Source organism: Moschus berezovskii, chromosome 6 (assembly GCF_049115385.1).
Source record: "Moschus berezovskii isolate FMDL1 chromosome 6, NW_MosBer_1.0, whole genome shotgun sequence".
NCBI lineage: Eukaryota > Metazoa > Chordata > Mammalia > Artiodactyla > Moschidae > Moschus > Moschus berezovskii.
This window is the reverse complement of record NC_142465.1, coordinates 116,421,212-116,445,128: the sequence shown is the minus strand read 5'-3', so window position 1 is coordinate 116,445,128 and position 23,917 is coordinate 116,421,212. Positions and strand designations below refer to the sequence as shown.

Here is a 23,917-nt window from a genome sequence, read left to right as displayed (position 1 = left end):
CCAGCCAACTCATTCTCTGTCGGCTTCTTCTCCTCCTGCCCCCAATCCCTACCAGCATCAGACTCTTTTCCAGTGAGTCAACTTGTCGCATGAGGTGGCCAAAGTATTGGAGTTTCAACTTCAGCATCAGTCCTTCCAATGAACACCCAGGACTGATCTCCTTTAAGATGGACTGGTTGGATCTCCTTGCAGTCCAAGGGACTCTCAAGAGTCTTCTCCAGCACCACAGTTCAAAAGCATCAATTCTTCGGCCATCAGCTTTCTTCACAGTTCAACTCTCACATCCATACATGACCTCTGGAAAAACCATAGCCTTGACTAGACGGACCTTTGTTGGCAAAATAATGTCTCTGCTTTTTAATATGTTATCTAGGTTGGTCATAACTTTCCTTCCAAGGAGTAAGCGTCTTTTAATTTCATGGCTGCAATCAGCATCCACAGTGATTTTGGAGCCCAAAAAATTAAAGTCTGACACTGTTTCCACTGTTTCTCCATCCATTTCCCATGAAGTGATGGGACCAGATGACATGATCTTCGTTTTCTGAATGTTGAGGTTTAAGCCAACCTTTTCACTCTCCTCTTTCACTTTCATTAAGAGGCTTTTTAGTTCCTCTTCACTTTCTGCCATAAGGGTGGTGTCATCTGCATATCTGAGGTTATTGATATTTCTCCCAGCAATGATTCCAGCTAGTGCTTCTTCCATCCCAGCGTTCCTCATGATGTACTCTGCATAGAAGTTAAATAAGCAGGGTGGCAATATACAGCCTTTTCCTATTTGGAACCAGTCTGTTGTTCCATGTCCAGTTCTAACTGTTGCTTCCTGACCTGCATACAGGTTTCTCAAGAGGCAGGTCAGGTGGTCTGGTATTCCCATATCTTTCAGAATTTTCCAGTTTATTGTGATCCAGACAGTCAAAGGCTTTGGCATAGTCAATAAAGCAGAAATAGATGTTTTTCTGGAACTCTCTTGCTTTTTCCATGATCCAGCGGATGTTGGCAATTTGATCTGTGGTTCCTCTGCCTATTCTAAAACCAGCTTGAGCATCTAGAAGTTCACGGTTCACGTATTGCTGAAGCCTGGCTTGGAGAATTTTGAGCATGGCTTTACTAACGTGCAAGATGAGTACAATTGTGCGGTAGTTTGAGCATTCTTTGGCATTACCTTTCTTCGGGACTGGAATGAAAACTGACCTTTTCCTTTGCCTTAGGTGAGGCAAACTGAGATGAGATAAATGATAGTGAGATAAATTAGATAATGATTACGATGATAACCCCTACCTTATACAGCTGGTGTAAGAATGAAAAGTTAATGGACCTAGTGGTCCAGTGGTTAAGAAATCTCCTTGCAATGCAGGGGATATAGGTTCCATCCCTGGTCTGGGAAATGAGATTCCCACATGCAGTGGGGTGTGGCCAAAAAGTTAATGAATATAATAATAAGGCCTTTGTCGTCTGGACCCTGCCTAGGGGTCTTCAGTCTTACCAGTTTTCATGTCCTCTATAAATCCACTGAAACATTTTTTGGTTTCCTCAAAGCCTCTGGCCCCACCCTCCCTGTCCTTCTCCCAACACCTCTGAGCTTAAGCTGGGCTTAGGAACCAGTTCTTCTTTCCCACTGGATCTCTAACAGCTGTCACACAGTGTGTTGAATGAATGAATGAGAAAGTATTGCATTTGGGTTCTGATGGATGAGTAGGAGTTTTTCAGGTAAAGAAGTGTTCAAGACTGGGCTATAAAAGGACTTTCTCCATCCTTGGAGCTGGAAGCTCCCAGTGACTGGAGGAAAGAAGAGAGGTTAGGCTATAGAGGAAGGTTGGGCTTAGTCCAGAACTTTCTGTGTGGACAAAAGATATCCATGAAGGGAAGGCTTTTGTGACAGCGGGTAGGTCACTTGCAAGAAAGACTGAGGCCAGGAGCTTGGATGTGTGGTGGCTAAGCTGTGGGGCAGCAATGAAAAGTCATTCAGGGCAGTAAGTAATGGAATGAAGAAGGAAAAGTTCAAGAGAGATTTGAGAGAAAGAATTAATATGATCTCCTAAACACTTTTACTGAAGGCATCTTAGAAATGATGGGCAATTGTGGGAATAAAGAGCTGAAGTCGCATTTCCTCCCAACTTCAAGAAGCTCAAATCCTAGGAAAAGCAGACAGACCTATAAATAATGTAGATGCAGGGAAGGCCAAATTTGGTCACTGCAGCCAGACTTACAGAGATATCCCTATATGTGTAAACTCAGCAAATTGAAGGACCATGCACTTCTGAGTGCATGTACTCAGAAATGTCTGTCATGTACTCCAAGTCTCTTTTTATTTGTTTAAAACATACTGCAGGGACTTCCCTGGTGGTCCAGGGGTTAAGAATTTGCCTTCCAGTGCAGGGGATGCAGGTTCAATCCCTGGTTGGGGAACTAAGATCCCAGAGACCTCAGAGCAGCTAAGCCTGCAGGCAGCAACTACTGAGCCCTAGTGCTCCAGAGCCCACAGGCTACAACTGGAGAGTCTGTGCACCGCACTGAAAGATTCCCCATGGTGCATCAGAGATCCTGAGTGCTGCAACTAAGCCCCAATGTAGCCACATTAATAAATATTAAAAAAAAAACCCACACACAACACCCTGAAGTGTATTTCCATGACCCACCAACTTTTAGAGACTGCGTAGTGTAGAGATTCCGGTGGGGCCCACTTCTGCCACTTAGCAACCCATGATCTTAAGTTACTAACTTCTTTTAGCCCAAGCCCATGTTAGCTACCATAGGAAGATGAATGAGGCTGGAATGACAGGAGAGAATAAAATGGGGCTGGAGGTCTGTGAGTGTCAAGATCCTGCAAAGCCTTGTGAGCTACCAGAAAGGTTTTGGATTTTATTACTAGTTCAATGGGGAGCCATAATCTTCATCATTCAGAAAACTAAGATCATGGCATCTGGTCCCATCCCTTCATGGCAAATAGATGGGGGAACAATGGAAACAGTGACAGAGTTTATTTTGGGGGGCTCCAAAATCACTGCAGATGGTGACGGCAGCCTTGAAATTAAAAGACAGCTGCTCCTTGAAAGAAAAGCTCTGATAAACCTAGACAGCATATTAAAGAGCAGAGACATTACTTTGCCAACAAAGGTCCATCTAGATAGTCAAAGCTATGGTTTTTCCAGCAGTCATGTATGGATATGAGAGTTGAACTATAAAGCAAGCTGAGCACCAAACAATTGATGCTTTTGAGCTGTGGTATTGGAGAAGACTCTTTTTTTTTAAATTTATTTTTTACTTATTTGGCTTCACTGTGTCTTAGTTGCTGAATATGGGATCTAGTTCCCTGACCAGGGATCGAACCTGGGCCCCCTGCATTAGGAGTTCGGAGTCTTAACCACTGAACCACCAAGGAAATCCCATGAAGAAGGCTCTTGAGAGTCCCTTGGACTGCAAGGAGATCCTACAAGTCCATCTTAAAGGAAATAGGTCCTGAATAGCCATTGGAAGGACTGATGCTGAAGCTGAAACTCCAATACTTTGGCGACCTGATGCGAAGAACTGACTCATTGGAAAATATCCTGATGCTGGGAAAGATTGAAGGCAGGAGGAAAAGGGGATGACAGAGAATGGGATGGTTGGATCACATCACCGACTCAATGGACATGAGTTTGAGTAAGCTCTGGGAGTTGGTGATGGACAGGGAAGCCTGGTGTGCTGCAGTCCATGGAGTCGCAAAGAGTCAGACACGACTGAGTGACTGAAATGAACTGAACTAAACTGAATGGGAAGCCACTGGGCCTTGCCAGGTGGTGCTAGTGATAAAGAAACCGCTTGCCAATGCAGGAAAGATAAAAGAGATAGGGGTTCGATCTCTGGGTCAGGAAGATCCCCTGGAGGAGGACACAGCAACCCACTCCAGTATTCTTGCCTGGAGAATCCCATGGACAGAGGAGCCTGGCGGACTACAGTCTATAGGGTCGCAAAGAGTCAGACACGATTGAAATGACTTAGCATGCACGAGAAGCCGCTGAGGGGTTGTTTTCTTTTTTCTTTTTTTGAAGTGAAGTGAAGTGAAGTCAGTCAGTAATGTCCAACTCTTTGCGACCCCATGGACTTTAGCCCACCAGGCTCCTCCATCCATTGGATTCTCCAGGCAAGAATACTGGAATGGGTTGCTATTTCCTTCTCCAGGGGATCTTCCAGACCCAGGGATCGAAGCCAGGTCTCCCGCATTGCAGGTAGACGCTTTAACCTCTGAGCCACCAGGGAAGCCTCTTTTTTTTTGGGTCCCAGTTTATTATTGCTTTTCAATTGAGATTTAATCTGCCTACAGTTAAATGCAAAGATCTTAAATGTTGAGTTGGATGAGTTTTGACAATTACATACATCTGTGTTGCTGCTGCTTCTGCTGCTAAGTCGCTTCAGTCGTGTCCAACTCTGTGCGACCCCATAGACGGCAGCCCACCAGGCTCCCCCGTCCCTGGGATTCTCCAGGCAAGAACACTGGAGGGGGTTGCCATTTCGTTCCCCAATGCATGAAAGTGAAAAGTGAAAGTGAAGTCGCTCAGTCGTGTCCGACTCTTCGCGACCTCACAGACTGCAGCCTACCAGGCTCCTCCGTCCATGGGATTCTCCAGGCGGGAGTACTGGAGTGGGGTGCCATCGCCTTCTCTGATAAGGAGACACAGAACATTTCTATTATCCGAAAAATGTCCCGCCTGCCCGATTCCGGTTAATTCTCCCCGTTTCCAGAGTTCGGTAGGGTCTAGGCAGATTGTGTTTGCGTTTGGGGATCACTCGGCAGTAGAGCAGAGGACTACCTGAGACCAGAAAGGAGAGGACGTACAGGCTAGGCGAGAGATGACTGGATGGCACCGAGGTCGCCTAGCAACCGGAAAGCGTTGTGAGGGTTTTGACAGCTCCGCGCAGGCGGAAGGGGCGGCTCCTCCCCCGCCTCGCCCCGCCCCTCTCACGAGCCGGTATGCAGCCCCGCCCCGCGTCGGGGGCGGGCCGAAGCTTCTTATTGGTCGGCTTTCCGGAAGTTACTGGATTCGGAATCTCTCCCCAGGTCTTGCTGCCGCGGGCTGCGTCTGGGTGCTCGGTGTGTGGCGGCGTCGCGTGGTGAGGGCCTGCGTGTGGCGGACCGCGAGCCGCGCCGGCTCAGCCACGAGACTCCCGCCGCCGCTGAGCCTGTTTTCTTTCTCTGTTGAATCGGAGCACGACCCGCACGGGACACCCCGGGCCCTACGGCGCAGCCCGCCTTACCGACCTGGGGACGGGTATCGCCTTTTGGGACGCCACAGAGCGGACTCGGGGGTCCCCACCGCCGCAGGCCCCGGTGCGTGACTGATCCTCCGGCTCCCAGAGCACCTTGCCCAGGCCAGGATGTTTGTCCTCGTGGAGATGGTGGACACCGTGCGGATCCCCCCGTGGCAATTTGAAAGGAAGCTCAACGATTCCATCGCTGAAGAATTGAACAAAAAGTTGGCCAACAAGGTACTGGGTCCGGGGGTGGCAGGCAGACCTTTAGCACGGGAAGGGCCAACACTGCGTCCCCCGCCCGCTGCCGGCCGGGCCATGCCAAACCTTGGCGTTTGGGCAAGCAGCTTAACGTCTCAGAACTCTGTTTCTTCACCTGTGCGTGGGATGAACTCATCCTTTACCCCACTAGGATGTTGGAGAGAATCAAAAATTGGGTTTGAAAAAGGCTCTTGTTACTGGGAAATACTAGCGTCCCCACTTCCAAATTATTGATAATTTGCAATCTAAATCTAGTCCATTTACCCGCTCTGGGCCTAGGTTTCCATTTGTAAAATGGAAATAATCATTGTTGTCCTACCATGCATTGTTTCTGTGAAGATGGGTGGTAGTTCAGCTGCAGGAGGTTTAGCCATTCATTCCTTCAAAAGAAATGTTTATGCACCTTTTACGTGCCAGGCCAGCATGCCTTAGTGCCAGTCAGAGGCCTTCCCTCTGTCTTTTCTGAAGCAGTTATTCTGTGCCGCATCACTCTTTCCTTCTTAGCACTCACCACACTCTTGCCTTGCTTGTTTACTTGGTTACTGCTTTTTTCTTTTCCTTTACATGAGGGCAGTGACCTTTTTCTTCTCCACAGGTAGCCCCCATAGAGTCTGGGCACAGAGCAGATGTTCCATAATTGTTTGTTGAATGAATAAAACAGATACGCTTCTGCTCTGTAGTGTGGTGGGGACCGCAGATATGAACAAGAGACTCCCACAGTTGAATGTGTGATGACAAATTGAGGTAACTATTATGAGAACAGGTGTTCACAAGCCTGTGGATTGAGGGAACTTCACCTACAATGAGGGAGACAAGATGCTTTGCTAGGGGGTGATACTTGAGCTGAGATCTGGTGGTGAGGAAGAATTCACGTAGGGGATTCCGAGCAGAGTAGAGCTATGCAGGAAGCAGAAACAGCAGGTGCAAAGGCCCTGTGGCAGGAAGGAATATCAAACCTGTCATAGCTTGAAGGAGGCTGGTGTGGCCAGGGTAGAGGGAGAGAAGGGAGGGCAGGCTGGAGAGTAGTGGGAGCCAGTGCATACAGAGCCTGCAGGACCTCACTGGAGTGATGGCCTTCATCTGTAGTAGGCTGAGAAAGAGCCAACAGGAAGAAGACTGGCTGGCTGGAGACTGGAGGCAGGTCCCTTCTATAGAGGCTGAAGTCACAAAAGGTGGAGTGTACAGACCTGGGGAGTTGTTGTTGGCGAGAACTCACACAGTCCTTAGTGGATGGTGTCTGGTTACTTTGTAAGGTACAAGGAGAGGGGACCTCTCAGGGGACAAAGAGAGAAGATATGAAAAGTCCAAGAAGGGAATGTAGTCCTTTTGTGGCGCAGGGCCTTCTATGACCTGTTCAGACAAGTATTGCTTATTTTTTGGTTGCTCCTTGAGTCTTGTGGGATCTTAGTTCCCCGACTAGGGGTTGAACCCAGGCCCTCAGCAATGAAAGTGCAGAGTCTTAACCACTGGACTGCCAGGGAATTCCCAGACAAGTATTTCTGCATTTGAATTACTGAGTCATTTGAGAGGAGACCTCGCAGAAGAGGTCGAAGGCTCAGGCAAGCGTGCCTGTCTCCTTGTGCTTCCAAAACCAGCCAGACTCTGGGCCTCACTACGTTGAGGTCTGGCCAGGACTCACTTCTCTGAGCTTCTTGCTCATCTGTAAACAGTCCTGCAAGGTCTGTGTTTGGGATGTGATGATGCTGGTGTCAGATAAGCAGACACCATGCAGCTAGTCCTTTGGAGCGTCGTGGAGTGGAAACGGGATGTGGACGTCTTTGGCCTGTTTTGCCCAGTCTCGGGGCCTCCTGTGTGTCACTCTGCCAGCCTCAGTCCCTGCGGCCACGTCTGTGTGTCTGAGACTTTGTGAGCAGAACAGCGACTAGCAGTGGTTCTGACACTCTGAACTGTGAGCTCCAGGATGGACTTGGGACCTTGGAAAAGTGTAGTTTTAACCTGGGGTTCCCCACTCCAGTCCTTGCTAGTAATAGTAATGATTGTTGATTGGAGAGGGTTCCCTCTAGCAGGTTAGCCAGCTACTGAGCTAGGCGCTTCACACCTGTTCTCTTTGGATTTAACAAGCCCACAGCCTAGTAGGTCCATTTTTGCAGATGGAGGAACCGAGGCTCAGAGAAGTGACCTTGCAGGCCACACAGGGAGTGGTGGAACTAGTGTTGTGACTTGAATCTGTCTTGTCACCAAAGGCTTTTTTCTTTTTAGAGCTCATCTCCTACTGGAGTTCCTTACCTCAGGCAGTACCCCAGTGCATTTAAAATGGGGATACCTGCCCCATGGGGGGGGTGCAGATCTCAGGAGAGACTGCCCGGGGAGCTGGGCCTCGGAGTCACGGGGCATGTACATGGACGCACACAGGTCGTGTACAACGTGGGACTTTGCATCTGTCTGTTTGACATCACCAAGCTGGAGGACGCGTACGTGTTCCCAGGGGATGGTGCGTCACACACGAAAGGTGGGTGCCCTCTCCTCCTGGGCTTCGGGTTTCTTGGGGCTCAGTTTTTGGTGGGGGGTCCTGGTCTGGGGTTGGGAGACCTGGGGTCTAATCCTGACTGCTCTGCTGGGAATTTCCTGGGTGATATGGGCAGAATCTTCCCATTTCTGGGCCTCGGTTTCCTGTCTATAAAAAAAAAGAGGCGGGGACTTCCCTGGTGGCCCAGTGGTTGAGACTCGGTGCTTCCACTGCAGGGGGCACAGGTTCAGTCCTTGGTCGGGGAACTAAGATCCCACATGCAGTGCAGCATGACCAATAAAAATGGGGAGGTGGATGAGGTGATTCTCGAGGCCTCTCCATCAAGGTCTCTCCAGCTCTGAGGCTGTGGCTCTGTCTCTGCACGTGTCTCCTGTGGTCCTGTGTGTTGTTTGAGCCAGGCTCTGCCTGATTGTCAGTGCACTCAGGTTGGGGGAGTGGACAGATAGTGGAGTAGGTATTGCTGAATAAAAGTGGGGAGAGTGAGGAGGGGCACAGGAGGCTGGTTGGGGGTGGGAGACCTTGAGGGACACCAGGGCGTAATGGTTAAACACGTGGCCTCTGCTGCTTATTTCCTGTATGTCATAAGCGGAATAGGCAGCCTCTGTTTCCTTGTCAGTAAAATGCAGTTAACGGTAGACTTAGTTACAGGACTATTGAGGGTTACTGAGTTAATACACGCAAAGCTCTCAGGACAGGACCTTGGCTCATAGCGAGTCCTGATAGCTCATTGATTCAAATTGTTCCTCTGATTCTGTCGGTCAGCTCGGTGGTGGTCTTCTGGGCTTCTTGACCAGGCCTGGACGGTGTAGGGTGGTCTCATGTCTGGTGGTTGGCACACTGGTTGGGTGGGGGGCCTCGGCTGGGCTGCTCATCTCTGCTCCACGGTCTATTCCTTCAGCAGGCAAACTGGGCACCAAAGCGCCTCTGCCCGAGCCTCTGCTCGGATCCCATTGGCCAGAGCAGGTCACGTGGCCAAGGCCAGCATCAAGGGCTGGAGAAGGACTCCCCTGATGGGAGGAGCTGCAGTCACTTTGCAAAGGGATGTGCACCCCAAGGGAGGAGAGCTCTCAGGGAGGAAGTGGGGCGTTGGTCTCTCTCCTGCCGGGACAAACCAAGTCAGAAGCAGAGGACCAGGAGTCCGTGGAGTTGGTTTGGGGCTAGTCAAGGTGTAGACATGCCACTCGCCATCAGCTGGGCGCTTGCCCATCCACGCCAGACCCTCTGAGTCAGTCTGAGTGATTCCCACCCTGCCCTGACCCCCACTAGGGGCGTCAGTCTCGGCACAGGGATGTCCGAGCCTTCCAGAACGTGCCGTGAGGCTGCCTGGTGTGTGTGTCCAGGAATCCGGAGACTTAATTCATTCACGTGGATGCTGTGGAGCTCTGAGTTGTGTGTGGACTGGGACGGTCTCGTGAGCAGAAAGGTCAGATAGTGATGTGGAGACAAGGCCACACGGGCCCTGTTTACAGAGAAGGATGCCGTCCAGCTGAGCCCAGCCTCTGCTGGGGAACAAGGGCCTTGCTGTCCAGGAGACAAGTGTTATGGGGGCCAGAACTTCAAGAGAGACTGGAGAGAAAAGTTAAATATGAGGGGATTCTCTCCGTTTATTGGGTTGTTTCTGCTGCTTGGTGTCATTGCTGGTTTTCTGACCCACGCCCTGTACCTGGGTCCCCGGTGTTCCTGGGAACAAGGTGCAGGGGTAGAGTCCATGTGGACCCGGGGTTGAATTCTGGCTCTGACCCCCCTGCAGGGGGACCCTGGGCAAGTGACTACCTGGCTCAGCCTCACTTTGCTTATCTGTAAAATGGGGTAACACGTGTGGCAGTCGGGCTCCTCGGGGCCCATGGAGCATCGTGCAGGGCGAGTTGTCGATCTGTGGTGGGGTCAGTGGCCAGGCTGCGAAGCTGACCTGGGCCCGAGGCTGTGCTGAGGGCTGCTCAGCCCCGGGCCTCCGCCTTTGCTTAGAGGGTTATTCATTCTCCAGTTGCCTTCTACTGCTTTCTAGTTTTACTTCTACCCGGGCCAGGCTGCTTTACCTATCTCTCTGAGATTCACTTCTGGGAAAACAGTATGATGCTCGTAGTGCCGGCCTCACAGAGAGATTCAAGGAGTAAAGGGAAGAACCACAGGGAGCCCTTGGCCTGGTGCCTGGCACATAGTGAGCGCTTGCGAGATGGCAGCCTCTTGACTTGTGACACTGGCCCCAGCTGGCCAGCCTCATCCTGTGTCACTTGGGGCACTTTCACCTGGCACCAGCCCTGTGTGCCTTGTGCCCTCCAAGCTGGGTAGGCCCGCCCCCCAGGAAGTCCCTCCTGACCTGCCCACTGCCCCCGCCTCTGGCTGAGTTAGGGCCCCGCTCATGGCTCCAGAGAAGCCTGTCTTGGGGCCTACCGTTTGCTTTGTTCTTTTCCCTTTTATTTTTTTTAAGCTGAACATAACCTTTCCCATGTTTGGAGTATACTTCTGTGACACTCAGTGTGTTTACATTGTTTGACCATCACCACCACCCGTCTCGAGCACTTGATTGTCTTCTGACACTGGATCTCTGTCTCCACCGAACACCAGTTCCCTGCTCCCCTCACCCTACCCCCCCAACCACCATTCTACTTTCTGTCTCTGTGAAGTTGGCTCCTCCAGGCACCTCTTGAGTGGAACCAAGGTATCTATCCTTTGTAGACACTCACTCTGTCCTAAGGCAGCCCTGCTTATCCTCGGCCTACAACTAAGAACAGGTCTTCCTCTTCTTACTGGTTCTTCAGACCCATCCTTTTTGACTTTTCAGGCTTCCTACCTCAGGCCGAACATCCCTAGGACTTCAGGGGGTGCTCTTGGGAGGTGGCCCCCAACACAGCACTGCCCCAGCTGGCCCTCCACCTGGTCTCTGGCCTCCTTTTGGTTTTTAAGTGAGATACAATTCACATACCATGAAATTCATCTTTTAAGGCATACAATTCAGGGGCTTTCAGCATTGTATATTCACAGAGCTGTGTGACTGTCACCATTGTCTTAATTCTAGAATATTTTCATCACCCCCAAAAGAAACACCACACCCATTAGCCATCACTCCCCGCCCTCCACCAGCCCCTGACAGCCATTCATCAACTGTCTCTGAATTTGCCTCTTCTGGACATTTCCTGTGAATAGGATCCTGCAGTACTGGCCTTTTGTGGTTGGCTTATTTCCCGCAGCGTAATATCCTCAAGGTTCTTCCGTGTGGTTCCCTGTGTTAGTCCTTTATTCCTTCCTGAGACTGCACAGTCTTGCACGGCTGTGTCACACTGTGCTTATCCATCCATCTGTCCACAGACACCTGGGTTGCTCACCATGTGCTTTGGTTGTGGTCGTTCCAGTCTCGAACTCCCTGGGCGCGGGATCACGTGTTGTCCTGCCCCAGCAAGCCCCGTGCTCAAGCCCAGCCTGGCACAGCCCTGGCAGAGGCTCCGTGGGGACTTATTAAACTGAGCTGATGGAACTGGGTCACATGGGCAGAGGGATTTTTCCATTCTGTGCGTTAGGGACATTGGCCCGCAGCTGCTCTCTCCGAGGTCAGCGTGCGGTTCTCCCGTTTCGATGAAGGCTCTGACAGCCTCGCTGGGAGGGAGGCTCACCAGCTGCCCCCTGTCCTTCCCCCACGCTTTCCTGCCTGGTGGAGTCATGGGGAAGCAGCCTGCGGGGAGCTGGCGTGGGGGGCAGGTGGGCCCTGCTGTCCTTGGGGTGAGCCGGCAGGCCAGGCAGCTGAGGGCGCTGAAAGCAGAAGCCTGTGTTTGGGGGTTAAACAGGGGAGGAGATTCAACCCCGTGGCTCGTCTGGGTGGTGGTTCAGAAAGGCTTGGAGTCTCCCTCTGTGTGTGGCTGTGGGCAGGTTACTTGGCCTCTCGGCGCCACTTGCTGCCAGTGGGGAAGCATGACACTGACTCGGGCGGATTCAGACGGGCCCTGGGTGGCTAGGCAGGGGCCGCCTCGTGGTTACTGTCCGGCCCTGGCGGCGTTCAGGCCCTCAACACCGTATGCCTTTGGGGCTTAGTGGGCGCCCACTTTGAGGTGCTCTGCAAGGGGCAGCAGTGAGCAAGGGATGGCTCCTGCCAGGCCGTGGAGTCAGTCTGTGATGTGGGCACAGACCTTACCTGATACTTTCCTTGGGCTCAGGTGAGTAGGGACCACCTAGGGCAGAACCTGAGAACCCACAGAGGCATTGTTGCGGTTTATTGGCTCCCCCAACTTCCCCGCCCCCCAAAATTTCAGGGCATTTTTAGCAGCCTGTTTCAGGTCAGAGCTGCGCCTGGGGCAAACTTTGCCGGTCAGCGGGAGGTGGGGAACTTGTTTCCAAACCTGGTTCTCTCTGCCAGCTGCTTCTTGCCCTTGTTAGAATTTCAAGGGGAGAGCCCAGAGGAAGGTTGAGATTGACTCTGGCGTCACTGATGGCCAGGATCTGGGCGCAGGTGTGACTAATGGATTGGGAGCAGGCCTGTGTTTCAGGGCCAGTGCTGCTGGCCTCTTGTGGCGGCCAAGCAGTGGCCTTGCAGGAGATGGGGTGAGGGTCCCTCCAGCTCAGCTCATAGGTCTAGGCCCACGGGGAGGCCTGGCATGGACTGTGGGGTGGACTGTTGGTACCACCATGGGGGTCAGCGTGCCAGTGAGTGAGGGTGGATGCCGGCAAGCACAGGCCACCCCTAGTTGGAGTGGCCCTTGCTCACGGCCTGCTCATCACCGCCATGCCATCTCCATTTCCAGTTCACTTCCGCTATGTGGTATTCCATCCATTCCTGGACGAGATTCTGATCGGAAAGATCAAAGGCTGCAGCCCAGAGGGAGTGCACGGTAACATCAGCCCTGCATCCTTACGCGGGACCTGGGAGCACGCCGGGCGGCCGGGCCTGTAGTCTCTTCAGGTGGTCAGGGGAGTAGCCAGCTAGACAAGCAGAACCTTCCTGAGGGGGTGCTCAGCCGTCCGTCCTGTAACAGTGCGGACCCCGGCCAGCTTGGGGTCTTGGCCAAGAGGCTGAGACGCCCTGAGGGAGGCACCAGCGCTGGTGGAGGTGGCCCGGGCTGCCAGCACCTGCTGGTCCTGGTGGTGCAGGGTCCACCTTGGCTTTGGGTGGCTGCTCAGGCTGGGCAGAGACGGGGGGATCCGAGGTGGAGGAGGGGTCCCCGGGCAGCACAGACGCAGGGCTGGCCTGTCGACTCACATCGTCACCTGCCTGGCTTCCAGTCTCCCTAGGGTTCTTCGACGACATTCTTATCCCTCCGGAGTCGCTGCAGCAGCCGGCCAAGTTGTATCCTCCCAGGGTGAGAGTTCGTGCCCCTCCACAGGAGGGTCTCCACTCCTCAGGGTGGCTCTGGGTCCTGTGACCTGATGCTGTAGGTCTCTGTCCACTCCTCCAGCGTGCATCTCGTTTGCTCCTGAAGCACGGACCTGCCTACGCGTCCCACACAGGCCGCGGGCCTCCCTGCCTGCACCTGTGTCAGGGCTGCCGGGATTGGCTCCAGCTCACCTCGCTCAGGTTGTCCCCTCAGGAAGCATCTCAGGTCACCTCCCTCTGAGGCCCCTGATCGGCCCGCCGCCCTCCTCGGCGCACGTCCGAGGGCATGGCGCTGAAGGTCCCATTGAGAGGAGTCTCTCTGCTGGCTCCCCCGTTGCCCCATCCTGGCCCTTGCCCTGCTACACTGGTGGTTTCTGTGGGTGCTCCCCAAGACTGCTCACCGAGAGAGACCCCATCTTGTCACAGCTGTGCCCAAAGTGCCCAGCAGGGGACATGGCACTGAGGAGAGGCAGGACCCACCTGTGGGGCTGCCACTGGAGGGCAGTATGTCCCTTCAGTGTGGGATCTGCTGAGGGAGGGGCCCCGGTTTTGTGTGTGCGTGTGCATGCGTGGTGTGTGTGCGTGTGTGCATGTGTGGTGTACATGTGCACACGCACATGTGTGTACACGTGGTGTATACGTGTGTGCGTGTGCGGTGTGTGTGTATGTATGCACAGGGCCTGGGGCAGGGTCTGTGTGTGACTCTGGAACTTCTCAGAAAACCTGCCACGTGCTGTTGGAAACCAGGAGCATTCCTGGGCTGCCTGCCGGTGGAGAGCACCGTGCAGCTGCACGCGGGACCGCACAGTGCGGAGCACACGGCCAGCTTCGGCCGGCGCGGGGGTTGACTGAGGGGCCTGTGGAGGGCGCTATCCACGCATGCTCTTTCATTACCCGCCTGCCGCAGCCCTGGAAGGCAGGCCTCCCTACCGCCCCTGGTATACCGACGGGGGCCCTGAAGCACAGAGGTTTGGGCCTGGCCCCTGGTGGGCGGTGAGTTGAGGTTTGAACTTGGCAGCCGGCCTCTGAGAGGGCACACAGGTGGAGTCCAGCCCCAGGCACTGAGGGGCTGTGATCATTCCTGGGTGGAGGTGCAGCTTGCGCTCTGCTCCGAGCTGCTTCCGCTCTGATGTCCGTGTTCCCAGCCTGGGTCCTGGCACTCTGGTCGCTACACAGGCTCCAGGCAGGCCCAACCTTGCCTCTTGTATGTGGGGCTGGGCCCTCTTTCCGTGACTTCCTGGGCAAAACATGTCAGCCTGCAATTGGCTCTTCCTGGGGGTGTGAGCACTATGGGAGGAACCCCCCCCAAACCCAGGGCTTCCCTGCTGGCCTGGTTGTTGCCTTGACCGTGTGCCCTGCCCAGCGACGAGGCAGAGCAGGTGTGGGTGTGGGAGTACGAGACGGAGGAGGGTGCCCACGACCTGTACATGGACATCGGCGAGGAGGTCCGCTTCCGGGTGGTGGACGAGAGCTTTGTGGACACATCCCCCACGGGACCCAGCTCGGCCGAGGCCGCCTCTTCCAGCGAGGAGCTGCCCAAGAAGGAGGCTCCGTACACGCTCATGGTGAGCTGTCCTGATGAGACCCGGGGGCAGGAGGACCCGGCAGGTGGGGGTGCAGTCCCTGCTGTGGCGTCTTGGGTGGATCCTTCTTGGGGAGCCCAGTTTCTGCGGGCCAAGGCAGCAGTGGTCCTTGCAGCAGGGTCATAAAGCTGCCAAGCTGTTGGGGAGGGTGGGTGAGTCAGGCCCCTGCCCGTGAGAGGACAGCGCCAGCTGGACAAGGCTGCTGATGAGCGGGCTGCGTGAGGAAGAAACCGGGGGCGGGGGAGGTGGGGGAGGGACAGGACCCTCAAGGCTGCTCCCACTACAAGCCCGAGTGGCCTGAGGGCCTGGGGAAGCTGAAACCCACCAGATCCGACTTGGGCTCCTTGTCTTTTACCCTCATGAAGCCAGACAGTGACACAGGGCCCAAGTGGGATTTTAGGGCCTGCAGGTAGGTTTTTCTACTGTAACACGGGGCCCAGGTTGTTCACTTTCAGGGCTGCTGTCTTTGTCAGGAAGAGGGGTGGTGGTCCCCTCTGCATGATTTGAAGGCTGGGCTCAAGGTCACTAGGCTTTTCTGGCAGGACTAGACCACCGGCGGCTCAGGAGGGCAGGCCTAGGACTGGCACCATGGTGCCCTTGTGGGCAGGCATACAGGTGAGGGGCCAGGGGCCGGGTCCTCAGTAAACCAGCACTTACAGGCCTCAGAAGAGGCTGGAGCGAGAGGGGGGTCCACCGCCCCTCTGGGGTGCTGGTGTGGCTCCCAGGTGTTCCCAGAGCCTCCTGGCTAGCTGTGCCCTACCCTACCGGGGGCCTCACCCTTTGCTTCCTGTCCGAGTTGGCTCCAGGCTGAATGGTAGATGAAGCAGGCTGGTTCCCTCCCCCCACCCTGGCAGGGATCCATCAGTGAGCCAGGCCTGGGCCTTCTCTCCTGGTGGACGAGCAGCTAGCCCTGCACAGTGGCCACGGACCCTGCCCAGCCCTTGGGAAGGAGGCACAGCTGGCCCTGAAGACCACCACCGCTTGTGCAGACGAGGAGCGGCCCAGGTCGGCCCCTCCCCTGCTCCTTCCAGAGCTACTTGAGTGCCACGGTCCTCACGGACTTCTGCCCGTTGGTGACAGCAAAGACATTTAATAAATGAAGACAGCATCACCTGGGAAAGCTGCCCTAGTCTCAGTGCTCTACGGTCACCAAGTTGCCACGGCCGGGACAGCACACCCTTCCTGACCCCAGATCACGTCTAGAGATGTCCCAGAGGTGGACTTGGGGGTGAGAGGTCCCGGCCACCTCAGGCCAAGCTCTGGGCCAGCTGAGCCTGGCGGCCCCACAAGTAACCCAGAGAGCAAGAGGCTGGTCCAGGGCAGCTGCCAGGCGCTCATCAGCCTGACCTTGAAGGGAAACCACCTTCCTTCCCACCAGCGTGTGGAAGGCGGGGGCCTGGACTCAGCCAAGCAGCCAATCAGGAAGTGGTGGTGGGCTTTCCTGAGCCAGGGGGTGAGGGCTGGCGACCTGCTGTTGTCGTTTTCCCACCAGCAGTACAGCAGGGAGCCTTGGGCCGGCTGTCACTTTGCAACCTTGGCCACACCATGAACATGCTGTGGGTCTGCTTGTGATCTGAGATCCTGGAGGCGGGCCTCATCCAACAGAATGGCTTTGCCAGATTCCTCCTGCCCCTCCACTCATTTCTGCCAGAAACCTCTCTTGGGACCAGGACATGGTTTTATAGCCCTCACCAGATGCCATGTTTCTGTCAGGCAAGTCTTGTCCTAATGAAGGGGTCCCCGTGGAGCCCAGCCTTTCGGCTCACACGGACACAGGGGCCTGGAGCTGTGCATGGTGCCAGTGGACGGTGCTCCAGGGAGAGGAGCCATGCCTGCTGCCACCCTGTGCCAGGGGATGGGGGTAGGGCACACATGGACTAGCTGTGACCTTGGACGTGGTGGCCTGTCTGTACGACAGACGCACTCTGCGTGTCTGAAGGGCAACTCAAAGCCCAGGGGAATGGGGAGGCTCCATATTGGGCCCAACCCCCCAGGCCCATCAGGGAAGGTACTGGAATGTGGGGAGGGGGAGGGGAGGCTGCCCTGCAGGTGATGGGGCTGAAAAACACTGTGGCGTGGCTCTCAGGGGCATCCACTGACTGGCTGTGCAGGAGCCCCCCTGCCCCTTGCTGGAGCTGGTGACAGCAGACACCACCACTCACACAGCAAGTCACTGAATATGAATTCTTGTTTTCCGTGTAAGAGCAAAAGGATTTTTTCAAATCCTTCTGCCACCAGTGAAATGAACAGGCAAGAGAAAAACTTTAGATGGGTGTCTGTCATCAAAAATAAATACAGTTGCATGAAGCTGCTCAAGATCTGAATCGGACTAAAAACAGGAAGATGGGGTTGACACGCTGTTAAGAGCCTCCCCCACCCCCGGCTCTGGGGCACTCCCTGGGCCGAGGGGAGGAGGGCAGGAGGCCCGGCCACTGCATCTCAGAGCGGAGCCACGGCTGGATTGGATCACATCCCGTTCTGGTGACGCGAACCCGCCTTGTGACGCCGGAGCCGGGTCTGAGGAGCAGGTCGGCGGGCGGTGGCGGCTGAGCGGGACCTCACTTCTGCAGCTCCTTCATCCTGTTGAGTGCGCTGCCGGCGCGGAACCACTCAATCTGGGTCTCGTTGAAGGTGTGGTTCAGGAGGATGGTCTCCTGGGTCCCATTGGGGTGCTTGATGATGCACGTCAGCGGCTGTGAGGAGGGACGCGTGTGGGCAGACGGGCCCTTGGGAACACGGCCCTTGGTTCCGCTAGAGGCTCAGGAGGGTGGGCCACCGCTCCGGGCCCTGGGGCCAGCAAGGTGAACCAGGTCCTAGGCCAGGTCTGGGCCTCAGCGGCTGGCCATGGGAAGACCCGGAGGCCCTGACTCCTGGGACCACAGGGCTCTGCGGGGTGTGGGCTGTGGCCGCGGAGTGCCAGGCCTGGGCCAGTGACTGGATGGAATGGGGGCCTGAGCTGGCCTTACCTTCATCTCTGGGAAGGTACTTCCTTCCCTCTCGGGGGTTACCTGGAGAATTCAGGGGCCCTTGTAGCTGGAACAGAGGCTCATGGAAGGAGGTACAGGTGGGGCCAGGTGTAAGAGGGCAACCCTCCCCTCCCCTCTCAGGAGGGCCCTGGGAAACAGATGGGCTTGCCTGGCCCACCCTCCTTCCCTGCCCCCTGACCTTGCCAGGAGCAAAGTCCTTCAGGCCCTGGATGGTCAGCTTGTCCACAGGGTGAATCTTGTTGTAGTCAGCTGGGTCAGCAAAGGTGAGGGGCAGCAGGCCCTGTTTCTTCAGGTTGGTTTCTAGAAGGCAGAGAGCAGCAGTCCATAGTGGGCAGGTCCCGTCCCTCCCTTCTCTGTGAGGAACCTCACCAACCAAGTCCAGTTAGGGCTCTGAGAGGGTCACCCCGGGTCCTGCCACGTGGGACAAACCTGGGTCACTGACCACGAGGACCAGCTTGGCCGCTCTCCCAGTGATGTGGGGCCCTAGGCGATTGTGCTTGGATGCCTGTGTTTCCCTGAGGCCTCTGACAATCAGAGATGGTCCTCTAACCACACGCCCTGGCTCTCAACTGCTCCAAGTGTGGAAACGAGACCAGTATGTGCCGGGGGTGTGGAGCCATGGTGTCAGAACCGACAAATCTGAAGGGGCAGAGGCTGGAGGCTGGCGGGCTGTGGGGTCGCTGTGGACACACCCTGGGGGCCAACCGCGTGGCTCCGACCCTGTGGGGCGGCCCTGGGCTGCCGGTACGGGGAGGCGGGCGGGCCGGGCCCAGCTCGGCTCTTGCTCACCGTGGATCCTGGCGAAGCTCTTGGTGATAATGGCCCGGCCCCCGAGGTGGCGAGGCTCCAGGGCCGCATGCTCCCGGCTCGAACCCTCACCGTAGTTTTCATCTCCAATCACCACCCACCGGATGCCGTGTTTCTGTCAGGGGTGAGGGAGGAGTGAGTTTATGAGGGAGAGGGTGGCACTGACCCACCTCCTGCTCAGCCCTCAGGCCTCCTAAGACTCCCAGGTCAAGGGGCCAGAGCCCCCCGCCTCACCTGCACCCCAAGGACAGGGGACGTTAGAGCTGAATCCAGCCCCAGCCAGGCCCTCGGACAGGCTGAGACAGGGCCTGGGAAGGTGTCAGCTCAGGGCAGCGGGGCTGACAGATGGCTGCCTCGGTGGCGCTGGGGCACCATTCCGCTGCAAGTGTAGGCCCCCCTTCCCTGTGGGAGTGCCCAACCTGGCCACCAGGAAGGGCCAGCTCTGCCCCACCTTGTAGTAGCGGGCAGTGTCGGGGACAGGACCGAACTCCTGGGTGACGGCGTTGCGCACGGAGTTGGCCTTGCCGTTTTCCACATTGATGGCGCCAATGAGCAGGTTGTTGGAGATGTTGTCCAGGTGCCCACGGAACTTGAGCCAGGGGCCGGCAGCTGAGATGTGGTCGGTGGTACACTTCCCTTTGACCTTGGGTGGGTGAGCAGAGAGAACAGAGGTCAGGGTGTGGGCTCTGAGTGGTGGATGGACAGGCCCTCTAGAGGCAGGTGGTGGGGACAGCAGAAGCGGGTCAGGCTCTGACACGGGTTGCAGTCTTGGCGTCACCACGCTCTGGCCAAGAGGGCTCAGGCCAGGCTGTCCTCCGCCCCTCAAGGGGGCAGAGCCAGACATGGAGGACCCATGTGTTTGCTCACTCGCCCTTCAGCCCGAGGCCCCCAGGTAGGAGATGCCCAGGTTGGAAGACCACCTGCAGATTTGTGCCAGAGACAGACGAGCCCAGGGACGTGTCTGGGTTCTGCCTGGTGACTGATCAATTTCGTCTACCATGCGGGCTTAACGGGGGCTGTGTCACTGCCTGCAGACCTCGCAGTAAACAGCACAGTGCTAGAGAGGCCTCTAAGGCCTCTGGCCGGTCAGCTCAGCTCCCAGACGCAGGCCCTACCCCTGATGCTCAACCATGGGAACAGGAATCGACAGCACCAGAGCCTGTCTGGTCAAGCCCAGTGCACGGAGACCTGCTGTGAGGATCACGGTGCCCATCCTGCCCTCCTAACGCTGCATTCACCGCCCACACTCCCAGAAGCCCCTGAGCAGCTGGCCTGGCACAGAGCAGTAGAATGGGGGACACAGATCCCCTCCCTCCTCTGCAGCCAAACCTCCCTTCCTGCCCCTGCCTAACTCTTGACCGTGTCCTCCACTGGGGTCCGTGGGGGCCTGTGTGGTTTCCCGGGCCCTCCTGCCCATCACGGGAGGGTGCCTTGGCAGCAGGGCTGTTCGCGCGTCCCTGAGCCGCTGACCTTGATGAGGATCTGCAGGTCCTCCAGGTCTTGGCCGTCCCACTTGTCGAAAGGCTCCAGGAGCTGCAGGCGCTGGCTTGTGGGACTCACGTCCACCTGCTGCCCACTGCTGTCCTTGGGGGGGTGCTGGTAGGTGTCCTGTCCAGGGTCAAACTCCTGTAGCAGGCGACAGGGCACATTGGGTGCCAAGCCCTCAGTCCCATGTGGACACGCTCCCATGGCAGGCAAGCTCCCCATGTGCCAAGCTCTCCCCGCTGGCAAGCGCCCCTCCTGGGCCGGAAGCATCTCAGCGGCCCTGAGCCCTGGGCCGAGGTGGGCCCGCAGGACGGGTGGCAGAGGCTGTGCCTGCTCACCGCTCGGGGAAGCTCATCCGCGTCTGGAGCCTCTAGCTTGAACTTCTTGCCGTCCTTGCCTGTCAGGAAGTCAGTCTCTGGGTTGAACTTGAGGGTGCCAGCAATGGCCAGGGCTGTGACAATCTGGAATGGAGGCAGCCAGTTTGAGTCATTCACACCAAACTCCCTGCCCATCCCTTTACCTCAGCAGAAGCCTAGGCCGAAACTGAGGTGGAGCTGGGAAATTTCCAGATTCTCCACGACCACTCTTCCCCTCGCAGGCGGGAGCTGCGGCAATGTCTCTGGGACCAGGGCCTGCAGAGGACTCACACGCCCACCTCTACTGCCCCCCCGGGGCCTGGACCTCAGCGCCTCCTTGGGCAGGGCCAGTGCTGGACCCCGAGAGGGGTCCTGGCACAGAAATGCTCCCATGATGACTATGTTCCTTCATGGGCACTGAAAACATGGAGGGGGCCATTTCTTCACTGAAGTATTTCTGGAACGCTCATTTAAAAAACCAAGTCATGGATTTCCCTGGTGGTTCAGTAGTTAAGAATCCCCCTGCCAAAGGAGGGGACATGGGTTTGATCCCTGGTGCGAGAAGATTCCATGTGCCGTGGGGCAGCTAAGCCCGTGCACAGTGACTGAGCCCTTGCACCCTGGAGCCCATGCTCTGCAGAAAGAGATGTCACTGCCATGAGAAACCCAACAAGCAGTAAGAGTGACCCCTGTTTGCTGCAACTAGAGAAAAGCCTGCGCACCGCAACAAAGACCCACCGCAGAAAAAAAAAAGTCACAAAAGACTGGCTGCGTGTGGATAACCACTGAGCACCCAGAGCGCGCAGCTCACTGACTGCTCACCGTGGCAGCACGGCCTCCCTCCTGGCTCGGGCAGTGCAAGCGCCTCCGGCACTGTTCATGGGTCACCAAGGGGACCCTGGGGCACTGAGGATCCAGCCATGTGTCTGGGTGGAGGCAGGACTGCCTTCTGTCCCCGGTGGTGACTCTAACAAAACCTCAGACTCCTGGGGCCGAGGGGAGCCAGGCAGGGCACACCCAGGGAGCTCAATGCCTGGGGCCGGCAAGGCATGTGGCTCTTGGTTTCTGCTCTGACAACCCCTGGCCTGTGATGCCAACCTTCCTTCAGCAGCCCTGCTCCCTTGACCGGCCAGGGCATGGCCCCCAGAGGCCATCCCGGGTTAGGGCAGAGTCTCACCTCCGGGGACGTGACGAAGGCGTGGGTCTCGGGGTTTGCGTCGTTGCGGCCTGTGAAGTTCCTGTTGTAGGAGGTGACGATGGTGTTCTTCTCCCCCTTCTTGATGTCCTTCCTGCCAGGTCAGAGGGGACACAGTTAGGGACATCTGGCCTTGTCACCTGGCCTACTTGCTGAGCTCATGGCAGAGGAGGGGGAAATGGAAAGACCTGGAAATGGTCACCTCCTCCTGGGACTCAACTCACACCCACGGAGCAGGAGGGCACCTAAGGCACCACTGAGGTTCGTTAGAAGCCACACGTAAGACAAGAGGCCAGAGCAAGGCCAGGGATCCCTGACCAGGGCCACGGTGTCCTTTCAGGAGGGTCCATCTGAGCCCCCCACTGTGTGTGTTAGGATGAGGCCTCCCTGGCTTCTTCCCACACCCCAGGCTTCAGCCAGGCGGCCACTCAGCGCTGTGGGGGACTCTTCCTCTTTATCTCCAGCCCAACTTTCTAGTCCTGCCCGGAAAAGTCTTCTAATATCTACAGCCCTGGAAGCTCCACCCCAAGGGTATCTCCCCTCAACATCTGGGGCTCTGTACCCCAGGACAGAAGGGGCTGTCCTATAAAACCGTACTTCTTTGGCAGAAAACAACAAAATTCTGTAAAGCAATTATCCTTCGATTAAAAAATAAATAAATTTTTAAAATACATTAAAAAAAAAAACCCTGTGCTTCTCACCTGTCCCATTGGCCAATGCAGGGGCCACAGGCATTGGCCAGGACGATGCCACCCACATCCCTCAGGATCTGTGCCTGCAGCGGGAGAGGGGATGGGGAGGGATCAGGGGCAGGCTGGCGGGAACCCCGGGGCACCGGTCCCTTCGTACAAGGCTGTGGCCGGTTCTGCCCTGCAGCCATGTTCCTCAGCAGAGGGGTGGTGGGGGAGCCGGGCGTGGCACGCGGGCACTCACATAACCATCCCGCTCAATGGTGGCACGGATCTGCTCCGAGCCTGGGGTGATGGTGAACTGGGACTTGCACTTGAGTCCGTGAGCCAGCGCCTGCTTGGCCACGGCTGCAGAGCGGCCCATGTCTTCATAGCTGGAGTTGGTACAGCTGCCGATCAGACCTGGTATGTTGTGGGTGGGGGGACGGACCGTCAGGAGGAGAGTGAACAGAGCTCTCTGCCTGACCACAAACGATCCGCACCCGGTCAAGGGTTCACCGACTCTGCTCCCAACAGAGAGAAGCTGGAAGCAACCTACCTCGCTGTCTATCCTCTCAACCCAGACACTGAAGAGAAACTGTGGCCGCTGAGCACGACGCTGAACGCACTTGGGAGCGTATAGCCCACTGTCTTAGAGTGAGCAGAGTCTGTATGTGGACACACACTAGAGGGCCCCACTGAAATACTGACAGGGACCACTGCTGGGCAAGGACCTAGAGGCCCACTTTCTTTGATACTTTGTAGAATTCTCTGGCATTCTACTTGGTTTTATAATCAGGAAGAAAATAATTCTTTTAAAGAAGTCTATCATAGTTATTCAAAAAGCCAATAAAGACTGGATGACATCACACTGTCTATAGAGAGAGACAGACTGTCTTACCAGTTCAGTGATTTATTTTCTAATTATTAAGCTACCAAAAGATTTCTTTTTACTTACTTCAACTAATAAGGCTGCACACACTGTACAGCACTTCATGCTAGGCACTGTCGAAAGCTCTCACCACCCCCAACACATCCCTCCTCCCAGCAATTTTAATGGTATAACCCTCGTTTCACAGCTGGGGAACCGAGGCACAGGGGGTGAAGCAATGAGCTTACGGTCACCCAGCTGTGAGGTGGCAGAGTCAGGCCCACTCTCAGGCCACCTGGGTTCACGTGCTTCACTCTACGATGACAACAGCGATACCAGCACGCCAGTGTGTGTGTGTGAAGCACGTAAAGTAAAATCAGGCATGATGCTTGGTAAGAGGAAATGTTCAAAAAAGAGAAAATTTATACACATCAGTATGGGCATATACAAAAACCTGGTTCTGGCTGAGGGTGGAGATTAGGGGTGTTTTAAAATTCTTGTTTTATCAATAAGCTCTACACTGATACATATTTCTTTTATACCAAGAAAAAGTAATTTCTTTAAGAAGCTGTGGAGGGAAAAAAATCTTTCAGAAAGTGCCTGAACCATTCAGGAAGGGCCCCACGGTAAGCATAGGCGACGGTCCACAGCCCTGGGCGGACCTGCTGGCTCTGGGGTTGGGAGTGGGGGT

At 55.8% G+C, this 23,917-nt stretch overlaps 2 protein-coding genes and 1 non-coding gene across 6 annotated transcripts in view; 1 reads left to right on the top strand and 2 right to left on the bottom strand.

Annotated features, from left to right (window-relative positions):
- Nucleotides 1–3,306: 3,306 nt before the first annotated feature.
- Nucleotides 3,307–3,379, bottom strand: TRNAR-CCU (transfer RNA arginine (anticodon CCU)). The gene has a single exon. It is a non-coding gene; the product is annotated as a tRNA-Arg (tRNA).
- Nucleotides 3,380–5,026: 1,647 nt separating this feature from the next.
- POLR3H (RNA polymerase III subunit H) lies at nt 5,027–23,795 on the top strand. Of its 4 annotated transcripts, none has more exons than XM_055396200.2 (6): nt 5,027–5,463; nt 7,861–7,957; nt 12,706–12,792; nt 13,184–13,247; nt 14,638–14,839; nt 22,893–23,795. In XM_055396200.2, the coding sequence occupies exons 1-6, from the start codon at nt 5,353–5,355 to the stop codon at nt 22,944–22,946; spliced, it is 615 nt and encodes a 204-aa protein (XP_055252175.1). In that variant the 5' UTR covers nt 5,027–5,352; the 3' UTR covers nt 22,947–23,795. The 4 variants fall into 4 exon arrangements, with proteins under 4 accessions (XP_055252175.1, XP_055252173.1, XP_055252174.1 ...); XM_055396198.2 differs by lacking the exon at nt 22,893–23,795 and adding an exon at nt 20,735–21,676; XM_055396199.2 differs by lacking the exon at nt 22,893–23,795 and adding an exon at nt 15,712–15,977.
- The window catches only part of ACO2 (aconitase 2), a 50,257-nt gene continuing 43,367 nt past the window's right edge, over nt 17,028–23,917 (bottom strand). The window contains exons 10-18 of the mRNA XM_055396195.2: nt 22,621–22,778; nt 22,389–22,462; nt 21,670–21,781; nt 20,475–20,597; nt 20,122–20,277; nt 19,103–19,294; nt 18,634–18,766; nt 18,023–18,144; nt 17,028–17,550 (exon numbers count right to left, since the gene is read on the bottom strand). Coding sequence (XP_055252170.1) covers nt 17,416–17,550; nt 18,023–18,144; nt 18,634–18,766; nt 19,103–19,294; nt 20,122–20,277; nt 20,475–20,597; nt 21,670–21,781; nt 22,389–22,462; nt 22,621–22,778 — 1,205 coding nt within the window. The 3' untranslated portion in view covers nt 17,028–17,415. The remainder of the gene's footprint in view (nt 17,551–18,022; nt 18,145–18,633; nt 18,767–19,102; nt 19,295–20,121; nt 20,278–20,474; nt 20,598–21,669; nt 21,782–22,388; nt 22,463–22,620; nt 22,779–23,917) is intronic.

Excerpts from the sequence above, each read along its gene's own strand:
- POLR3H (XM_055396198.2), top strand. The coding sequence starts at position 5,353 with ATGTTTGTCCTCGTGGAGATGGTGGACACCGTGCGGATCCCCCCGTGG. Across the intron at positions 5,464-7,860 it reads ACAAAAAGTTGGCCAACAAG|GTCGTGTACAACGTGGGACT; the intron begins GTACTGGGTCCG and ends GGACGCACACAG. Across the intron at positions 14,840-20,734 it reads AGGCTCCGTACACGCTCATG|GCGGGAGCTGCGGCAATGTC; the intron begins GTGAGCTGTCCT and ends TTCCCCTCGCAG.